This window comes from Phyllopteryx taeniolatus, chromosome 12, assembly GCF_024500385.1.
Source record: "Phyllopteryx taeniolatus isolate TA_2022b chromosome 12, UOR_Ptae_1.2, whole genome shotgun sequence".
Classification (NCBI taxonomy): domain Eukaryota; kingdom Metazoa; phylum Chordata; class Actinopteri; order Syngnathiformes; family Syngnathidae; genus Phyllopteryx; species Phyllopteryx taeniolatus.
Genome location: NC_084513.1, coordinates 11245290 through 11262873, shown reverse-complemented (window position 1 = coordinate 11262873; position 17584 = coordinate 11245290). Strand labels below are relative to the sequence as shown.

The following is a 17584-nucleotide window of genomic DNA, read 5'->3' as shown; positions in this document are numbered from 1 at the left end:
GGTGTTTAGTCTTAAGTCGTGTTCAAAGTGAGCGTAGCTGCCTTTATCCCCGCTCCATCTCGGCTGCTTGATGCCCATGTGGGACGCAGCATAGATCGCATACCACAAGACAAACACGCGCCCCAGCACCGGGGCTGGAGGACGCCCCCTCCCCCCTGCCGCCCCCAGACCTCCCTCCGTCGCTTCTCATCCATCCCTCCCACCTCGCTCCCCGATTGGCCCGCGTGGATGTTGACGCCGATGACGCCGGCCCAGCAAACACGTGGGCCACGGCACCCGGAGCTCACATAAACAAAGCCACATTGGCTTGGAGTGGCTTAGTCGAGGCAAGTGTCGCTCACAGGCTGCCTGCCACACAGCAGCTTCGGGGGGGGGGCTTCATGATTTGGAGGTTTGCCTTCTACTTGATTTGTATTATTTGTTCTTTTGAAAACTCATCCGAGGAAGACGCACCCCAGCTGAGCTTTTACCTGAATGCTTATTGCATGGATTGAACACAACCAGCTGGATGTGAAAGAGGTAAAACAATACAAAGAAATTGCATTCAAAATATGTGTATACTTGGGTGGAAAATGCACATTTGTGAGTTTTGGAAAGTAGCAATTACCATCTTATTCTGTGCAAGAAACGAAAAACCGCACATTCCAAATGTTGCAATTTTTTTTCCAAGTGAAGCTTCTTGCACTTTATGCTCTAATTTATGTGAATTCTGGTGTTATGTATGTTGTAGGGGACTATCCCACCGACTCGAATCCAAACGGTCATCCTGTCTCCTTTCCGAGTGTGAGCCCAGCACCGTCGCACGAACTTGAGGTGAAAACAATGTTTGAAAAGATCATGCAAATCCCAAATGTGTCGCTCGACTAAAGCCGCTGCGTGTTTCGGCCGCAGCCATGCCCTGCGTCCAGGCTCAGTATGGATCATCGCCGCAAGGAGCCAGCCCCGCTTCCCAGAGCTTCAGCTACCACGCCGCCGCGGCAGGAGAATACAGCTGCGACTTCCTCACTCCCGAGTTCGTGAAGTTTAGCATGGACTTGACCAACACCGAGATCACGGCCACCACCTCCCTGCCCAGCTTCAGCACCTTCATGGACAACTACAACGCGGCGGCCGGCTACGACGTCAAGCCGCCCTGCCTCTACCAGATGCCGCACGCCGGCGGCGAGCAGTCGTCCGTCAAAGTGGAGGACGTGCAGATGCACGGCTACCACCACCACCCACACCACCCGCACCACCCGCACCACCACCAGCAGCAGGGCCACCTCCCGCCGCCGCAGTCCGACGACCTGATGAGCCACGCCGGGCCCGTGTACTTCAAGACGCCGTCGTCGCCGCACGCCCCCAACACGCCCAACTTCCAGGTGCAGCCCGGCGCCGTGTGGGAGGAGCCCGGCGGCCCCTCGCTGCACACCTTCCACCACAACTACATGATGGAGCAGCGCAAGAATCCCGTATCGCGACTCTCGCTCTTCTCCTTCAAACAGTCGCCGCCCGGCACGCCCGTGTCCAGCTGCCAGATGAGGTTCGACGGCCCGCTGCACGTCTCCATGGGCCACGACGGCCCCGCTTCGGCGGCGGCGGCGGCCGCTGCAGCTGCGGCCGCGGCGGCGGCGGCGGCGGCGGTGCACCACCGCGGCCTGGACGCGCAGAGCTTCTCGGTGCCCGGCGTCCACCGCAAGCAGCCGAGCGGCCTGGCCTTCCCGCACTCGCTGCAGCTGGGCCACGGACACCAGCTGCTGGACAGCCAGGTGCCGTCGCCGCCCTCCCGCGGATCGCCGTCCAACGAGGGGCTGTGCGCGGTGTGCGGGGACAACGCGGCCTGCCAACACTACGGGGTTCGAACCTGCGAGGGATGCAAGGGCTTCTTCAAGGTGGGCGCGAGGCAGCACTTCATTTGGGAGCCGTTTAGATGTGCTTCCCTATTATATATGTGACATAAAACGGGCCCACAAAGTGCAGCCTTTGCCTCCACATTTTGTTCCCCCCCCCCCCCCCCACCCGCCCGCCGTTTCTAGGAAGCGTAAAACTCCATGCGTCAAAACAAGTCCCTCGTCCTTTTATGTTGTTTCCTACATTCGTTCCAAATGCAACGTATCTAATTGAGATGCGCATTATTTGATGTGATTAAAAAAAAAAATAATAACAGGCCCATAAGGTGACCCTCTCGCTCTCCTTTTTTGTTTCTCTCCAGCGCACATTAAAGGATACGTAAAAACTCCATGCGTAAAAAGTCCTCCTATTCCTGTTGTTCCTTCAAGTGTAGACATTCACAATTAAAAAGTGATCATTTATGTGCATCACATTATTCGATTTCGATACAAAACAGGCCCACAAACTGTGACCCCCCCCCCCCCCCGCCCACATATCTTTTTCGTTTCTCTCGCCACTATGATACACGTACATTGTCCTTACGTAAAATAAGTGCTGAATGTATTCTCATTCTTTGCCTCTTCTCTTCCTCATTTAAATGAGATGAAATGAAATGTTCTATATGTCGTGACGAGCAGGCCTCCAGAATGACAATTTCCTCCCACTTTTTTTTTCTTTATTTCGCTGTCCAACAACACAGTAAAGGATGCGCGAAAACTACAAAAAAAAAAAAAAGAAATCATTTGATTTCGATGTGCATCCTTATATGTGATATTAAGCGCGATTCCACAAAGTGACACCTTCGCACGTTTTGGTTTCGACTGTAGGATGCGCAAAAAGTGAAGTCATTAGTTTCTTCCCATTAGCGTTTATCATTGAAATGTAATGCAATGATTACCCCCCCCCGACACTTAGATTTTGTGTCTTTCTCCAGCGCACCGTCCAGAAAAATGCCAAATATGTGTGCTTAGCCAACAAGAACTGTCCTGTTGACAAACGCCGAAGAAACCGGTGCCAGTTCTGCCGTTTCCAGAAGTGCCTTGTGGTTGGAATGGTGAGAGAAGGTACGTGCAGGCCCATATTTTCCTTGAGGCAAATAGTTGCCCTCGTTGCACGCATGCTTCTGGCAGTTTTATGTATTATTATTATGATGATGATGTTTTCGTGTTTTGAATGATTTAATGGTGCCAATTAAGCGTGCGGATTGATGCGGTGTTCTTCCCCCCTCCACCAGTCGTGAGGACCGATAATCTGAAAGGTCGACGAGGACGTCTGCCGTCCAAACCCAAAAGCCCCCAGGAGCCCTCCCCCCCGTCGCCGCCGGTGAGCCTCATCAGCGCGCTGGTCAGGGCCCACGTGGACTCCAACCCTTCCATGTCTGCACTGGACTACTCCAGAGTGAGTGCAAAAAGCAAATCAAACACTTCACGACGCGTCACCTTGACACTCAGCTGTCATTTCTTCAAGTGGCTAATTGACGTTGAAATGGGGAATTTCATCATAATAATAAAAATGACAAGAAAAGCGGGCAAAGTGGGGCCCACTTTGCAATTTGACGGATTCTGTATTTGAAAGGCATTCGATGAAGTCATGTGTGTGGAAATGAAATTCCAGTTCCAGGCGAGCCCAGACTACCAAATGGCCGGAGACAACACGCAGCACATCCAGCAGTTCTACGACCTGCTCACCGGCTCCATGGAGATCATCCGCGGCTGGGCCGAGAAGATCCCGGGCTTCTGCGAGCTGCCCAAGCCGGACCAGGACCTCCTGTTCGAGTCTGCCTTCCTGGAGCTCTTCGTCCTGCGGCTGGCGTACAGGTGGGCTCCAAACATAAAAACCCTTCACGCACCATTGCTTCAATTCTTTTTTTTTGTTTTGTTACTTTTTCAAATGAATCCCAATTCCAAGCCCTTTTCGATTCCGCTTAATGAGAGAGCGTTGGCTGGCTTTTAGGTCCAACCCGGTGGAAGGCAAGTTGATCTTTTGCAACGGCGTGGTGCTGCACAGGCTGCAGTGCGTGCGCGGCTTCGGCGAGTGGGTGGACGCCATCGTGGAGTTCTCCTCCAACCTGCAAGGCATGAACATCGACATCTCGGCGTTCTCCTGCATCGCCGCGCTCGCCATGGTCACAGGTGCAGAAACGCGTGCATAAAAAATATATGTTAAAAAAAAAAAAAAAAAAAAAAGCAATTCCCCGTGGTTTGAATTGGATTTTTTCTTTTTTTAAAAAATAGAGAGACACGGGCTGAGGGAGCCCAAGCGGGTGGAGGAGCTGCAGAATAAGATCGTCAACTGCCTGAAGGACCAAGTGACGTTCACCGGCGGCGGCCTGAACCGACCCAACTACCTGTCCAAGTTGTTGGGCAAGCTGCCCGAGTTGCGCACGCTGTGCACGCAGGGGCTGCAGCGCATCTTTTACCTCAAACTCGAAGACCTCGTGCCTCCGCCGGCCATCATCGACCAACTCTTCCTCGACACGCTGCCTTTCTAAAACCAGGCCGAATCCCGAAAAAAAAACAACTGTTCCAACCCTTTTTTTTTTTTTTTTTTATAAATTCTTTTGGGACATCTGTTGATGGCTTCCCCTCTGAGGACCCTCTCAAAATTGATAACAAAATACGTTTTTGTCTTTAAATTAAACACTTATATTTGTTTTGACAGCGCATGACAGACTGATCAAATGCAAATATTGCCCCACCGCTATTATTTAATTCCAACGACTTCACAAAAAAAAAAGATGATTCATCCTTCCATCATGTCTTTAGCGCCACCAGATGTAATATATATTCCATTTATATATATATAATATATATAATGTATATGCGGACACACGCGTGGACACTGTATATTATTCAAATAGATGACACATCAGTTTATAATATGTACAAAGTTTGTTATAAGGAAAGTTTTTTTTTTTTTTTTTTTTAAAACCATGCCTCCCCCATTTAAAAAAAACAAAACAAAACGACGCATGTATTATGATTATTTATTTTGTTGCTCTTTTATAGGCACATGCAGAAGCGATGTCTATATATACCGGACACTATGTAGTCTGCTAGATTTGATACCAATATAGTTGGCCCTCAAACTAATATATAAATATATACATAAATATATATATATTATCTCCTGTGTATAGACGAGCAAGGGAGGGAGCCATTGTGTTTGTACAACTGTCACATTCCTCGTTTGTATGTGTGCTGTAAGTATTGTTGCTGTTCAATATAAACCTTTTCTCTTAATGCTTAGAGCATCTCTGTCGGCCGATCGACGCGCACTTGCACCGAGCAGGCAGGGGGAAAACAAAGCAAAGCAAAACAAAACAAAACAGGTTTTGTCCACGTTTTCAATGTTCCTTTGGATTTCGCGCACACAAAAAAGGGAGAAGAAGAGGCTGTGGTAGGCCTCACGTCTGTCAGCGAGAAACGGTTCAAGAGGGAAAGCATTATTTCATGGTTACAAATAAAAGTTTTAAATCAAGATAATTAGTTTCTCGTTAATCAGGCAAACATCTCAAATGTCAAACAATCAAGTCTTAATGTGCGCATGCGTGTGGGCCTGCAACATTTGTCTTCAGTATGCTCCTCGAGAAAAGAATATTGTATGCTTTAAGATTTACCGATACATTTGAAAGTATTGAACATGTCAACGTCTCGTTAAACAACTTAGCTGGCATGCCCGTCCGTATTTAAAATTCATTAGCATTCTAAAGGGTTATTAAACCACCATATGTTTAAAACAATTTCTCAGCAAATTCGCAAATGAAAGCATACAGCAAATTTGCCATTTTTTTTAAACGTTTAAGTCTCACACAGTGCACCTTTTCATTTTATTTCCCTCATCAAGGATGACATTTTCTTTTTAGAGTCGTTTCACGTTTTCTTTCTTTTTTTAAAATATAGATGTTAAAGTATAATTTCCACTTGAATTTCTAGGCTACATTCCTTGCAATACTTTTGACTTTTTCCAAATATAAAAAGCACAACCTTTCAACAGGTATCCTTTAACACGTCAGCTAACGTAATTTGGTTTTCTGACCAAGAAAATGAACACTTTCATTGTAAAATGTCAAAACAGGATTTATGGTATACCTCGTGCATAATTTCCCATTCTCAGTCAAAATAACCTCTGTGAACGGTCTAATGGGCGATGAAAATCTACAAAAGCAGGACCTAATCAAAGGTTTACTCAATAATTACGAGTGCTTCACCAGTCGCACCTGAACCAGATTGTAAAGTGGACGCAACTTCCCAAAATCGAGGTAACTCGTTGCTTTAACATTTTGAAGTAATGAAGCACAGAACATTTAAGTGGACTGCACAGTCACGGAATATCTTTAGTTTTAACAAGCATTTGTTCTCCCATTTATTTAAATCCGCTTTATGTATATGAAACAAAAAAACTGCACAGTTACATGAATGCTCCTGTTTTGCAAAGTTGGTTCAAAACTAATTTCTGATCTTGCGCTTTGATTGCATGTGGTTAAGTCATAGTGACTTACATGTTTTAGCTCACTTCTCTCCTATTTTGTCCCCTCCCTCCTTCACCAGAGATCTTAGCAGAAGGCCAAGTAGAGAAAAGAGCAATGTGTGTGTGTGTGCTCGAGCTGTCACAAAGCTTTTGGCAGAGTGTGTAAGAGCAGAGAAGTGAAGCCTGCAGGCTGTGAGGCATGTCTGGGACACATCCACTCTCATCCCAAATCAAGAGAGCAGCTTCTTCTTCTTGTGTGTGTGTGTGGAGACGGGAAAAAAAAGCAATGAATTGTCCAAATAATTAGCGCTGCTAGTGCTAATTCCAAAGCAAATTGGGATTGCGCCTCAGAAGCAGTTTGCTGACATTTAGTAGATCTGTCTAAACGGCGCATGGCAGTGTCACGAGTTGACTCCGAGTACAGTTAGCTGCTAAAAGATGATCATCATTATGTCTGTGCGTGATTACACGTGATAGAGGACCAAATTCATTAAGATCCCATTACTCCACTTCCTCCTCGGCACACTTGACATGATGGGGAGGAAAGGAGGCAAGAGGAAGGATTCATTGAGAGCTGCACTATACCAGTGTGTGTGTGTGTGTGTGTGTGTGTGTGTGAGGGGCTCACCTTACCACTATCACACGTGCGGCTGTGCTTCATGCATGCCTGCACGCTTTTCATCATGCATGTGTCCACAATGATGGAGGAATGGACGCGGTGAGGCAGCCTGACAAGAAGAACACTGATGCTCATGTACAGCTTCTTGACTGAATTTCTTGAGCAAGCATGATCCTTAGCACCATACAGTCTTTAGATGGCAATGAAGCAGCAATAAAAGCATTTAAAGATGAACAAAATAAATGGACGTACAAATGGTCAGAATTGTACAGTCGGCTGAGCAGAAGGATATATTGCATTGACTGCGGTGAGGCAGTTATTAGAGAGAGAGAAAAAATTATCTCCTGGAAACGAGTCAGTAAAGGAATACCACAGGAAAGGTAACTATTACCACCTAGTGTTTTTTCTTTATTTGAGGTGTGGCGTTTAATAACCCAGAGACTATTCGAGAGAGACCACAATTTGAGGATATACAGTATAGAATAGAGATAGAGGATACCTAAACAAAATAAATGAAAGATTTACTTTGTGCATCACTCACAATAAGTGCAGGGATAGAATACACTGGTTGGGGTAAGGCATTTTAAGCGACACCACAGTGCTTTACTGCAACATTCCTAACTTTATAGTCTTAAGGTGTTTATTAGAAAGGAGGCCTTCATATGTAGAAATGCATGTTTATCAGAATAGTCTAGCATTTAATTTTCATCCATTTTCTTTACCGCTTATCCTGTTCAGGGCGACGGCATTTAATTTCTTCTTATAAATAGACACTCATATCAAATGTAAATATTACCTAGTGGACACCACATTTTTCATGACTGGTGGGGAGAGGAGTCTTAATTTGAGGTGTGGCTTTTAATTGCGGAACATTGCGGAGAGTACCCAGCATTGATTAGAGGTAAGCTGTTTATCAGAGGAGGCCATTATTTGCACAAATGCATTTTTTATCCTAATATTCTAGCATTGATTTTTTTTTCTAATACAAATAGAAACTTCAATAAATGTACAAATTACAAAGTGGGAACTACTTTTTGTCTTGAGCTGTGGGGAGAGTCTTTATTTGAGGTGTGTCATTTACAGTAATTATCTGACACAGCACCTATTAGAGTGGAGGCTATTATTTGAGGAAATACAGTGGTGTCTTGAGATACGAGTGACCCAACTTACAAGTTTTTCAAGAAATGAGCCGTTGTTTGGCCAGAATTTGCAATCTGAGCAATGCACTAGTGGCAGTGAACTCAACTCAGCTCACTTCACAACAAGCAGCGGTTTGGCAGATAGTGAACAATTGTTCAAAAAAGAGGCTACAAGATGTTTATTGTCAATAAGGTTAAACTAAGCTAAAAAAAAAAAAAGAATTACACCTTGTGTATTCCAAACAGCCACATAACTTTGCCTTAGAATTCTCCGTTAGCTTAATGCTAACAAACAATGCAAAACATTAACAGGCTAACAAATAGGATCAGTGCTGCAGTGTTAAGACCCTTTAAACAACAGCTATTTGAACACAATGGGTGGCGCAGCACATGTTAACAGACAATATAACAATACTCACAGGCATATACTGCATATATTTCTAATTTAACCTTTATTTAACTGGGTAAAAGCTTGTTGAGATATAAAATATTTTTCAAAAGCAACATGGCCAAGAGGCAGCAAAACATTTACAGTACATAACACAAAACATTTAAACAGTAAATACAAATATATTCTTTATCCTCTGTGAAGAGATGCTTATATCACTGCATATTACGGAGGAGATGTGACCGTCTCCATGCATATTCGTGTGTCAAAACAAGGGCTGTCAAAACTCATTTTTGTCGTGGGCCACATCCTAGTTATGGTTTCCTTTGGCGGACCAATTTGACTGAACACATGAATGTATATTTACTTAATATTATCACATTACAATTGTTATACACAATATTATTACCGAGCAAATAGAGCAAAACATAGTTTTGAAATCAGAAGCCAGTAAAAAATTGTTTAAAAACAATTACATTTATTTTAAAAGGGGCATTGATAACAAGACATACTCGCAATATCTCAACATAGTTAGAAGTGAAGATAATTTGCAATATTGGTATTTTAGCAAGAAACATGAAGTCCACACATGTGATTTGCTTTCGTGGGCCACATAAAATGATGTGGCGGGCCAGATCTGGCCCCCGGGCCTTGAGTTTGACACCTGTCGGCTATATCATACTGCCCCCAGGTGGCCAATGTGCACACACTAGAAGGAGCAGCACAATGTCCATTGAATTGAAGCAAAAAAAAAAAACAATAATAATAATAATAATAATGTTGCAAAAATGGTTAATGATTTACATTTTATTTATGCCATTACTGCATTTGTCAAAATCAAAAACAATAATATCGAGTGTTATTTTATCTATTTCCTTTTTTGGGGGGGGGGGGGGGGGGGGAGGGATTGGCTGGAACGGATTATTGACATTTCCATTCATTTCAACGGGGAAAGAAGATTTGAGATTCAAGTGTGTAAAACATGTTGCATGGACAATAAATAGACCTCAGATGTACTGTCATGCTACTCAAAATGCACGAAGAACACTTCATCCATCAACACTCCTATTGGTGGAACTAACATGTTGAACAGTCCAATCAAAAGCTTTGGCAAAGTGGCAAAGACGAAGAAATGCACCATGCGTGCGGATGGATTGGGCCTGCGGTCCTGGGGAAGGCCTTCATCCTTCATCGCGCTAAACAGCCAATCGATGGGGCAGCCATGTATGAAAGATGATGGAAGGCGCGAGGAAGAGCGATGACGAGGCCCCAATCAAAGGCCTCCGCTCCTTCTTGCCTCTAATGGCCATTAGCAGCTCTGACGACGGCGACACCAGGTTGGTCGCCGAAGGAAGATTGACTGAACTTGACGGCCGCTGGCATCGCTCATACATATTTACTTCATATTACAGAGCTGTGTGTGTGTGTGTTTGTGCTCTTATTGTATATTCCTGATGGATGCTGTCAAATCATTGCTACAAGCTGTGGTAGAAAGTATGTAAGTGCCAATACTTTGTTACTGTACTCAAGTAGATTTGTAAGGTATGTGTACAATATTTGAGTAATTATATTTCGGATTACGTTTTGCTTTTAATTTATACAGAAATCTCTTCTTTATGGCCCTTATGTTGTCAAGATATGCTCATTACTTTTTTTTCAACCTCCAAAGATGATGATGTAAAAAAGAGACATAAAGAACGAGGTAAAGTCCAACATGGTTGAGATCTGGATTGATAAAACAGTGGCGCCTTGACTTATAAGAGTTTAATTCATTTGTTATGTTTTCCCATTGAAATTAAAACAACTGTTATTAATCTGTTTCAGCTCCCATAAAACCCTAACAAAAAATGTTGTGGTTTCATGCTTCAATGCCCATTGACATGGTGCTGCTCCTCCTGGTGTGTGCACCTTAGCCACTGGGGGCAGTATGATAGACACATATGAATATACACGAAGAAGGCAGTCAAAACTACTCGGTAAGCTGCAGTAATATTAGTCATTTTTCACAGAGGAAAAAAAAAAAATATATATATATATATGTCATTTTCTGTGTGTTCTGTTTCGTTTTACTTCAGGTGGCAAGAAACAGCTTGAAGCAAGCACTTGGCCTCCTCTTTTTAATTGTCAATTTTTTAAATTTCTGCTGGCAACTCAAAACAAAAAAACTTGGAGAAGAAAGACATTCACCATCCAAGGCCTGATTTAACAACATTGATTGATGCGCTCAACTAAAAGAATGATTGATGGCGAATGTGTTGTTTTGATCTCTGTCTAATCTGAAAAATAAAAATAAATAAATAAAAAATAAACTAAGGTGTATTTTTTTCTGTTGTTATCATTAGCTAATTTAGCATTTTTTTGTTAGTTGATTCACGATGTTAGAGAAGCTACGGGAATATTTGTTTGTTTGCATGAAAGTTGAGCCAACGCAAGGTAGCTCTTAAACAACCACGTTCGACATGAAATACTTTTTTTTTTTTTCTCTTCAAAGTACCAGTACTATATAAGTGAAAACATAGGGAAATTATGTTTTTTTTTTTTTCCTTATGTCAAGTTATAAAAACTGGTTCTGAATATATGGACAGTAAAAACTCATTTTTACCTTTATATTTACAGTAAGTACGGTTCGGTCTCTACTTGTTTACTTTTACTTAAGTACACAAGTTGAAGCAGTACTTCTACTTTAGTGGTTTTTTTTTGTACAAGCATCTGTACTCTTACTTAAGTACAGAGTGTGAGTACTTTTTCCACTTCTGTACATATTTACACTAGACAGTTGTGTGCGTGTGTGTGTCTCTCTGTGTGTGTGCGGTCTCATTCCGTATCGATTCCTGATGGGCGCCCTCAAATAATTGTTACAAGCGTGCTTAACAGCTCAGTGGACGCCATTATTCCAACGCCATGGACACCGTTGTCATCACTCGCTTCGTGTTTGCGCGGATTCGGACATGACAATTCCCAAATGAAAATATAATCATCCAAAAGACACACAAATCTTAAGTACAGTGATCCTCTACTATATCGACATATCACATATTTTTAAATGATCATGTATTTTAAGGGTGTTTACTGCTGCACGTCTTCAGTGTAGTAACATGTTGTGCCGCAACATGCCGGGTAGCACTGAGAAGATGACGCGCCCTTTAGTGTATAATGTTTTGCTCTTTTAATATTTGTTGTTTCAAAGCGCAGAGAGGATGTATATGCCTGTGTATTGTTAAATGCTCTTTTTGTATGTGTTGCTGCTCCGTACATTGAAGAAGCAGTTGTTGAAGATTTATAATTACCGTGACATCTATGCTAAGTGCCGTTAGCCCATATATGGCATTTTGCATAATGTGTTAGCATTAAGCTAGCGATCTTTCATTAAACAAGATTATATGTTTATTTTGAACATTTTGGTGTTTAAATCTACAACTTGTAATTCTCTTTTGATGTGTGCTCGGTTGTATGTGTTGCTTCTCCATGTGTTAAAGTAGTAGTTGTTTGACGGTTTAAAAATACATTACATCTATCACGCAATTGGGAGTGATGTACTCTATGCTGCATGTAGAACAGTTCTAAAAGCGCCATTAGTTAACAGTTGTAAGCGACAAAAAATAATGGTTTAGTTATTCAGCTCCACAAAAACAAATAGTTCTGAAAACAGTAGTGTTAGCGCAACATGCTAACTAGCCAATGCCTCCGTGTCAACACTGACAAAACAAAAATAAAACCAATGAAGCTTGTTTAACTGTTTCACTTACACGGAGCGAGTTGGACGATTAAACCGCTTCACGTCAAGTTGCATCGCAGTATTACGTCATTTAGTGGGCGCTCCACCAACAGCAAAATGTACACAAAGTAATACAGAATTGTAACAAGGAGCCACTTAATGCGATAACCGTGAACTGCGTTAGCATCTTGAGTGAGTGTCCGCTCCTGTTTGCACACGTAATGCGTCATTAATCACATGAGCACACCTGGAGGTTTGTGGCTACATCTCTGGACTTTTCTCCTTGCCTTCGTCCTCATATGATGACCATTCACACTTTAAATGTTCCAGTTTTTCACAACCCACAGTAATGTTGGATAACCACTGACCATTGTTGTAGGCCAAATTAACAATTTACAACAGCTTGAGTGATATCCATCCATCCATCCATTTTCTGAGCCACTTCTCCTCACTAGGGTCGCGGGCGTGCTGGAGCCTATCCCAGCTATCATCGGGCAGGAGGCGGGGTACACCCTGAACTGGTTGCCAGCCAATCGCAGGGCACATACAAACAAACAACCATTCGCACTCACATTCACACCTACGGGCAATTTAAAGTCACCAATTAATGCATGTTTTTGGGATGTGGGAGTAAACCGGAGTGCCTGGAGAAAACCCACGCAGGCACGGGGAGAACATGCAAACTCCACACAGGCGGGACCGGGGATTCAACCCGGGTCCTCAGAACTGTGAGGCTGACGCTCTAACCAGTCGGCCACCGTGCCGCGCCATGGAGTGATATGTATAAATTAAAAGTAACAGTGTTTTTGTACTGTATATCATCTCTCATGGAGTGACCCTTGTACAATCAAATTACTGGGTCGGAACTAACTGTTTTATAATTTCCGTTTCGCATTATATGGTACCATTAAGCGAACAGACTTTCGATATGCTTTGGTTTGATTGTACATTTTGTTTTTGAATATATACAATGTTCAATTGTCTTTTATGTGTCAGTTTAACAGTTAACTGAGAGTGACAAATAAGCAGCTTGAAGCAAGGATGCTTAACTTTTATTTTGGAGAACTCTTGGTCTACGCATACAGTGTAATGTACAATCCCCAACAATGCTAAAGTATGTAAGTTAAGAGTGAGAGCGTGCTAAGGAATACTTTAAAAGGTATTTTCAATTTTATGTTTTAATAACTTTAAATGTTCTTAAAGCATGTGGGAGGGGTTAAAAAAAATCATATATATAAAAATCATTTTATAGTCACTGTATCACAGGTTGGTCTGGATCGTAGCCCCCACGAGAAAAGAGGGTTGACTGCATTCCAACACAAATACAAAACTGTCATTACAATCTTCTTGTTTCTGCACATTTAGACATGAAAATTCCAAAATGAGTATATAATCATATCCAAACCACACAAATCTTAAGGAATACATTTAGCAGTGATGAATGACGCGTTGTGACTCGATTAAATGTGCCTACAGTTTGAGCGTGTATCAATATTGAACACATGGGCTCGCTCCTTTGACCTTATTGACCAAACAAAATCGGAAATGTCCTATATGAAAAGAGTTCATGTTTCCTTGGGCAGACGTGTTTCCGATTCAATTAGTTTTAATGAAGCTCGTGCTCAGTGCTCACTGGAGCGGAGAGGGGGGAAAAAAAACAGGCTTAAATGCCTGATAGTAAGAAAGGACATATTAAGGAGGATACGTGGCGCATGTTCTCTAAGTGGCGAAAAAATGCCTCCATCGGGGGGGTAGGAGCCGGTGGCTTGAGAAGCAGTGAATTGTGGGACGTCAAATGATGCGTTCGCTCCCCGGGGCCGACCTCAGGGAGGTTGACGAGCAAACGTAATCTGCTTTAAATGACACATGTTGGCCAGCTTTATCCTTATTTAATCATTTCACAGCACAGTGAGCAACAATATGTGATATTTAGATCGCTAGATAGATACTGTAGAGAAATACCGTATCTAGCTACTAGCTAGCTTGCTAGCTCTATCTATCTATCAATCTAGCTAGAGATAGATCGATAAATCAATAGATAGCTAGACAGATACAAAGATAGGCATTGCGTATTTAAAACAACAACCATTTTTGCCCTAACTTTGCCTTTGCTAGCTTAATGCTAACACATGATGGGAAACGTCATAGATGGGCCAAAAAATAGCATCTATGTTGCGGTGTTTTAACGCTTTATGCATAAATGGTTCAACAACAATTGTAGCAAATATAACAGTACTCAGAGGCATATATTCTTTATCCTCTGTGGAAAATGACTAATATTACTGCAGCTGAGTCACTACTGTGAAACTCTTCTTTGTATATTACATACATCTGTATTACACTGCCACGCGGTGGCCAAGGCAAGCTCACTAGAAGGAGCACAACGTCAATGGGCATTGAAGCATGAAATCATGATGCATGAACTATTTATTCATATTCTCTTAAATTATATTACTGTATTTTTTTTATAATAACGTACTGTAGAGTGCTATTTTGCTTGTTAAAAAACATGCTACAACATTTTCAAGGGTGTTTTTTTATCGGGCTGGAAGGGATTAAAGGCATTATATCACTTTCAATAGGAAAAGATGAGTATTTTGAGTTATGAGCGTGGTCATGAAACAAATTAAACTCGTAAGTCAAGGCACCACAGTATTGATTAATTACAAAACACGAACACTGTATGTATGATACATATGTGAGCTCTGTTTTCTTGTGGCAATAAAGGTCACTCATCGTCATCTACTGCCTAGTTCTCGTCAGCGCACATGTACTAGTAGCCTTTGAGTGCATTTGATGAAAGCATCTTGCATCATTCCCTCTGCCTTGTTTCTGCTAGATAATAAAATAATAAAACACTAATTCGCAATATGGCCTTTGTGGATAGTTACAGGTCAAATGGAATCAGTACAATTATATCACAGGGCATGTTTTTTTTTTAGGTATTTAATAGCTAGAAAAAATGCTATCTCTACATAAATCTATTACTATATGTCATATAAATCATATATATAAATCAATGAGCGAAAAAAGATCCTGTTCTTCTGACGATTCTGATTTTTTGTGTGTAATTTCCCTTTTTTAAACTTCAACCACAGGATGTTTGATGTCTGATAGCGGTGCCGCATACCATCCTGCTGTCATGATGCCACGCTGGAAAATGTCAGCACGCTCACATGCGCTGCAATATGCCCTCAGTGCCTGTTACACTTTGTAAGTGGAACGTATTAAACACAGGCGTGCGCACGTAATGTCTAGCAGACAAATCACGTGTGTTGCGTCGAAAGCCTCCTTCGCAATATACGGCGCTGCATGTATACGCACCAATCACAGGTGGCGTTCGATGTTGAGACTGCTGAAGTTGACAGGGTGACTGTGCATTCAAGGCGGCAGTGTCACACAAGATGGCGCTGGTTTTATTTTTATGACATGTTCGGTGTTACGCCGTCTATTTGCGATTAGCTACTCACGAATTCACCTATTCGCTGATCTTTTTGTTAAACCTGTCCTCCTTTATTTGCTGTTTTGTGCACCCTAAGAGAAGACATTTTTCATTTAGTTAGGACTTTAGTGCCATCATGTGGCATCTGAATAGCAATTAATTACAATGGTGCCTTGAGATACAAGTTTAATTACTACTACTTACTAACTCAAAACAACAAACCACCTTTCCCCACTGAAATGAATGGAAATGCCATCAATCCGTTACAGCCTATTAAAAAAACAAAAAAAATGCTGCAATGTGTTTTTTAATAAGAATAATAGCCCTCGATAATATTGTACTTGATAAAAACATGCACTGCTGACAGAATTCAACTTTTTGCTTCAATTCTATGGACATTGTGCTGCTCCTTCTGGTGTGCGCACCTTGGCCACTTGGGGGCAGCAAATACAGACATGGAGACAAACATACGGAGAACAGCTTCACAATTAAGTAAGCTTCAGTAATGGTAGTAATTTTTCGTAAAGGATAAAGAACATATGCCTGTGGGTATTGTTATAATGTCTGTCTACGTGTGTTGTTCCACCATTTGTCTATCTCCAGGTACTATTGTTGTTTGGTCTCTGGAGTTCCTGCAGTCAAGTATGAAAAAAAAAAAAAAGTAAATGTAACTAAGTCCCACCTTTACATACAGTAGCAGAAGTTGTCAATGCCATAGTTGGAGATATTTGTTGTCTTTGGTGATGTGTCCATGTGCCACATACACACAGCAGAGTGTATGAACTACTGCTTCCGCAAGTAAAAACGCTTTTATTGTTCGATAAAAATGTCCCTGCTTCTTCTTGACTACAAAAATGCCATGGTTAGCTGATGATATCTTTTTTTAAATTTTATTTCATTCAACAACAGAAGTCATCCAAAAGCTTTAAAAATACTTTGTAATTTTTGCTTCCCCGCATGAAATCCAAAAGTGTCCGAACTTTTAATTCGCACTGCTGTCGGGTGTCAAAGTCAACAAGTTTGCAGCTTTGCACAGACACACAGGAAGGTAAACAAGCTTCAAAATTCGCCGGCGCTGTCGCCCACATTTGCAAGGTCGCTGCACTTGTTTACTTGCGTGTGTTCATCTTTTTTTTCTTCCCTTCCCATCTGCACGAACAAAGTGGCGGCATGTACAACAAATAGACACACGTTGTGATGATTTAACAAAGCTGCCCCATCTACAGTAGATGGAGTGCCGGATTCCTTGAGGTCAGCATGCTGGGTGTGTGTATGTGTGTGTTGGACAAAAGGAGCAAGTGGAGGGAGGGATTAGTGGGGGTTTGTCACAACAGACAAGTGCTTTTTGTACCGCTTTGTCATATCACTTGAAGACACACACGCATTCACACACATATGCACGCACACAAACAGAAATAAACCTGCACACACGCAAACACAAACTTACAAGAGTGTATGCACGCATGCATGCACACACACGAACAGAATCAAACCTGAAGACAGACACACACACAGCCAAACCCTTGGCCTACTTGAGCATCTGAACTTTATTTGGGGTTAATCAAAGGCACTTTAAATTGTGGGAGGTGTGTTCTGACTCCCATTTAACTAAGTCTGAATGTGACTGGTTAATTCTGAAATCAGCCAAATCCCATGTTAAAAGAGAGTGTGCATACATGTGCAGCCACATTATTGCAGTTGTTAATTTTCATCTCCCTCCTCTTTTTTTCCCCATTTGTTTTCTACAGGTTACAGGTCACATTAATGGTAGAAAAAGTTTTGAAATGTTGTATCCTGCTCTCATTATTTAAAAAAAGCCTGGCATTTGAACAGGTGTGTGTAGACTTTTTATATTCACTTTATATCACAGATGTTCACCTATTTCAGGTGTGGAAAGTATCCCCTGCGTTAAACGGGGGTTCACTGAAGACCACAGACTATG

General features: G+C 42.2%; 1 protein-coding gene and 1 long non-coding RNA gene across 2 annotated transcripts in view; one reads left to right on the top strand and one right to left on the bottom strand.

The window, feature by feature from the left end:
* The first annotated feature begins 326 nt into the window (after positions 1–326).
* On the top strand, positions 327–5583 carry nr4a2a (nuclear receptor subfamily 4, group A, member 2a). Its single transcript, XM_061793205.1, has 8 exons — positions 327–519; positions 731–813; positions 892–1871; positions 2804–2933; positions 3104–3267; positions 3484–3686; positions 3823–4001; positions 4104–5583. Exons 3-8 carry the CDS (start codon positions 894–896, stop codon positions 4358–4360), a joined length of 1911 nt encoding a protein of 636 aa, XP_061649189.1. The 5' UTR covers positions 327–519; positions 731–813; positions 892–893; the 3' UTR covers positions 4361–5583.
* Positions 5584–6827: 1244 nt separating this feature from the next.
* The window catches only part of LOC133486854 (uncharacterized), a 148992-nt gene continuing 138235 nt past the window's right edge, over positions 6828–17584 (bottom strand). Inside the window, exon 4 of the long non-coding RNA XR_009791142.1 lies at positions 6828–7067. This is a non-coding gene — a long non-coding RNA (uncharacterized LOC133486854). The remainder of the gene's footprint in view (positions 7068–17584) is intronic.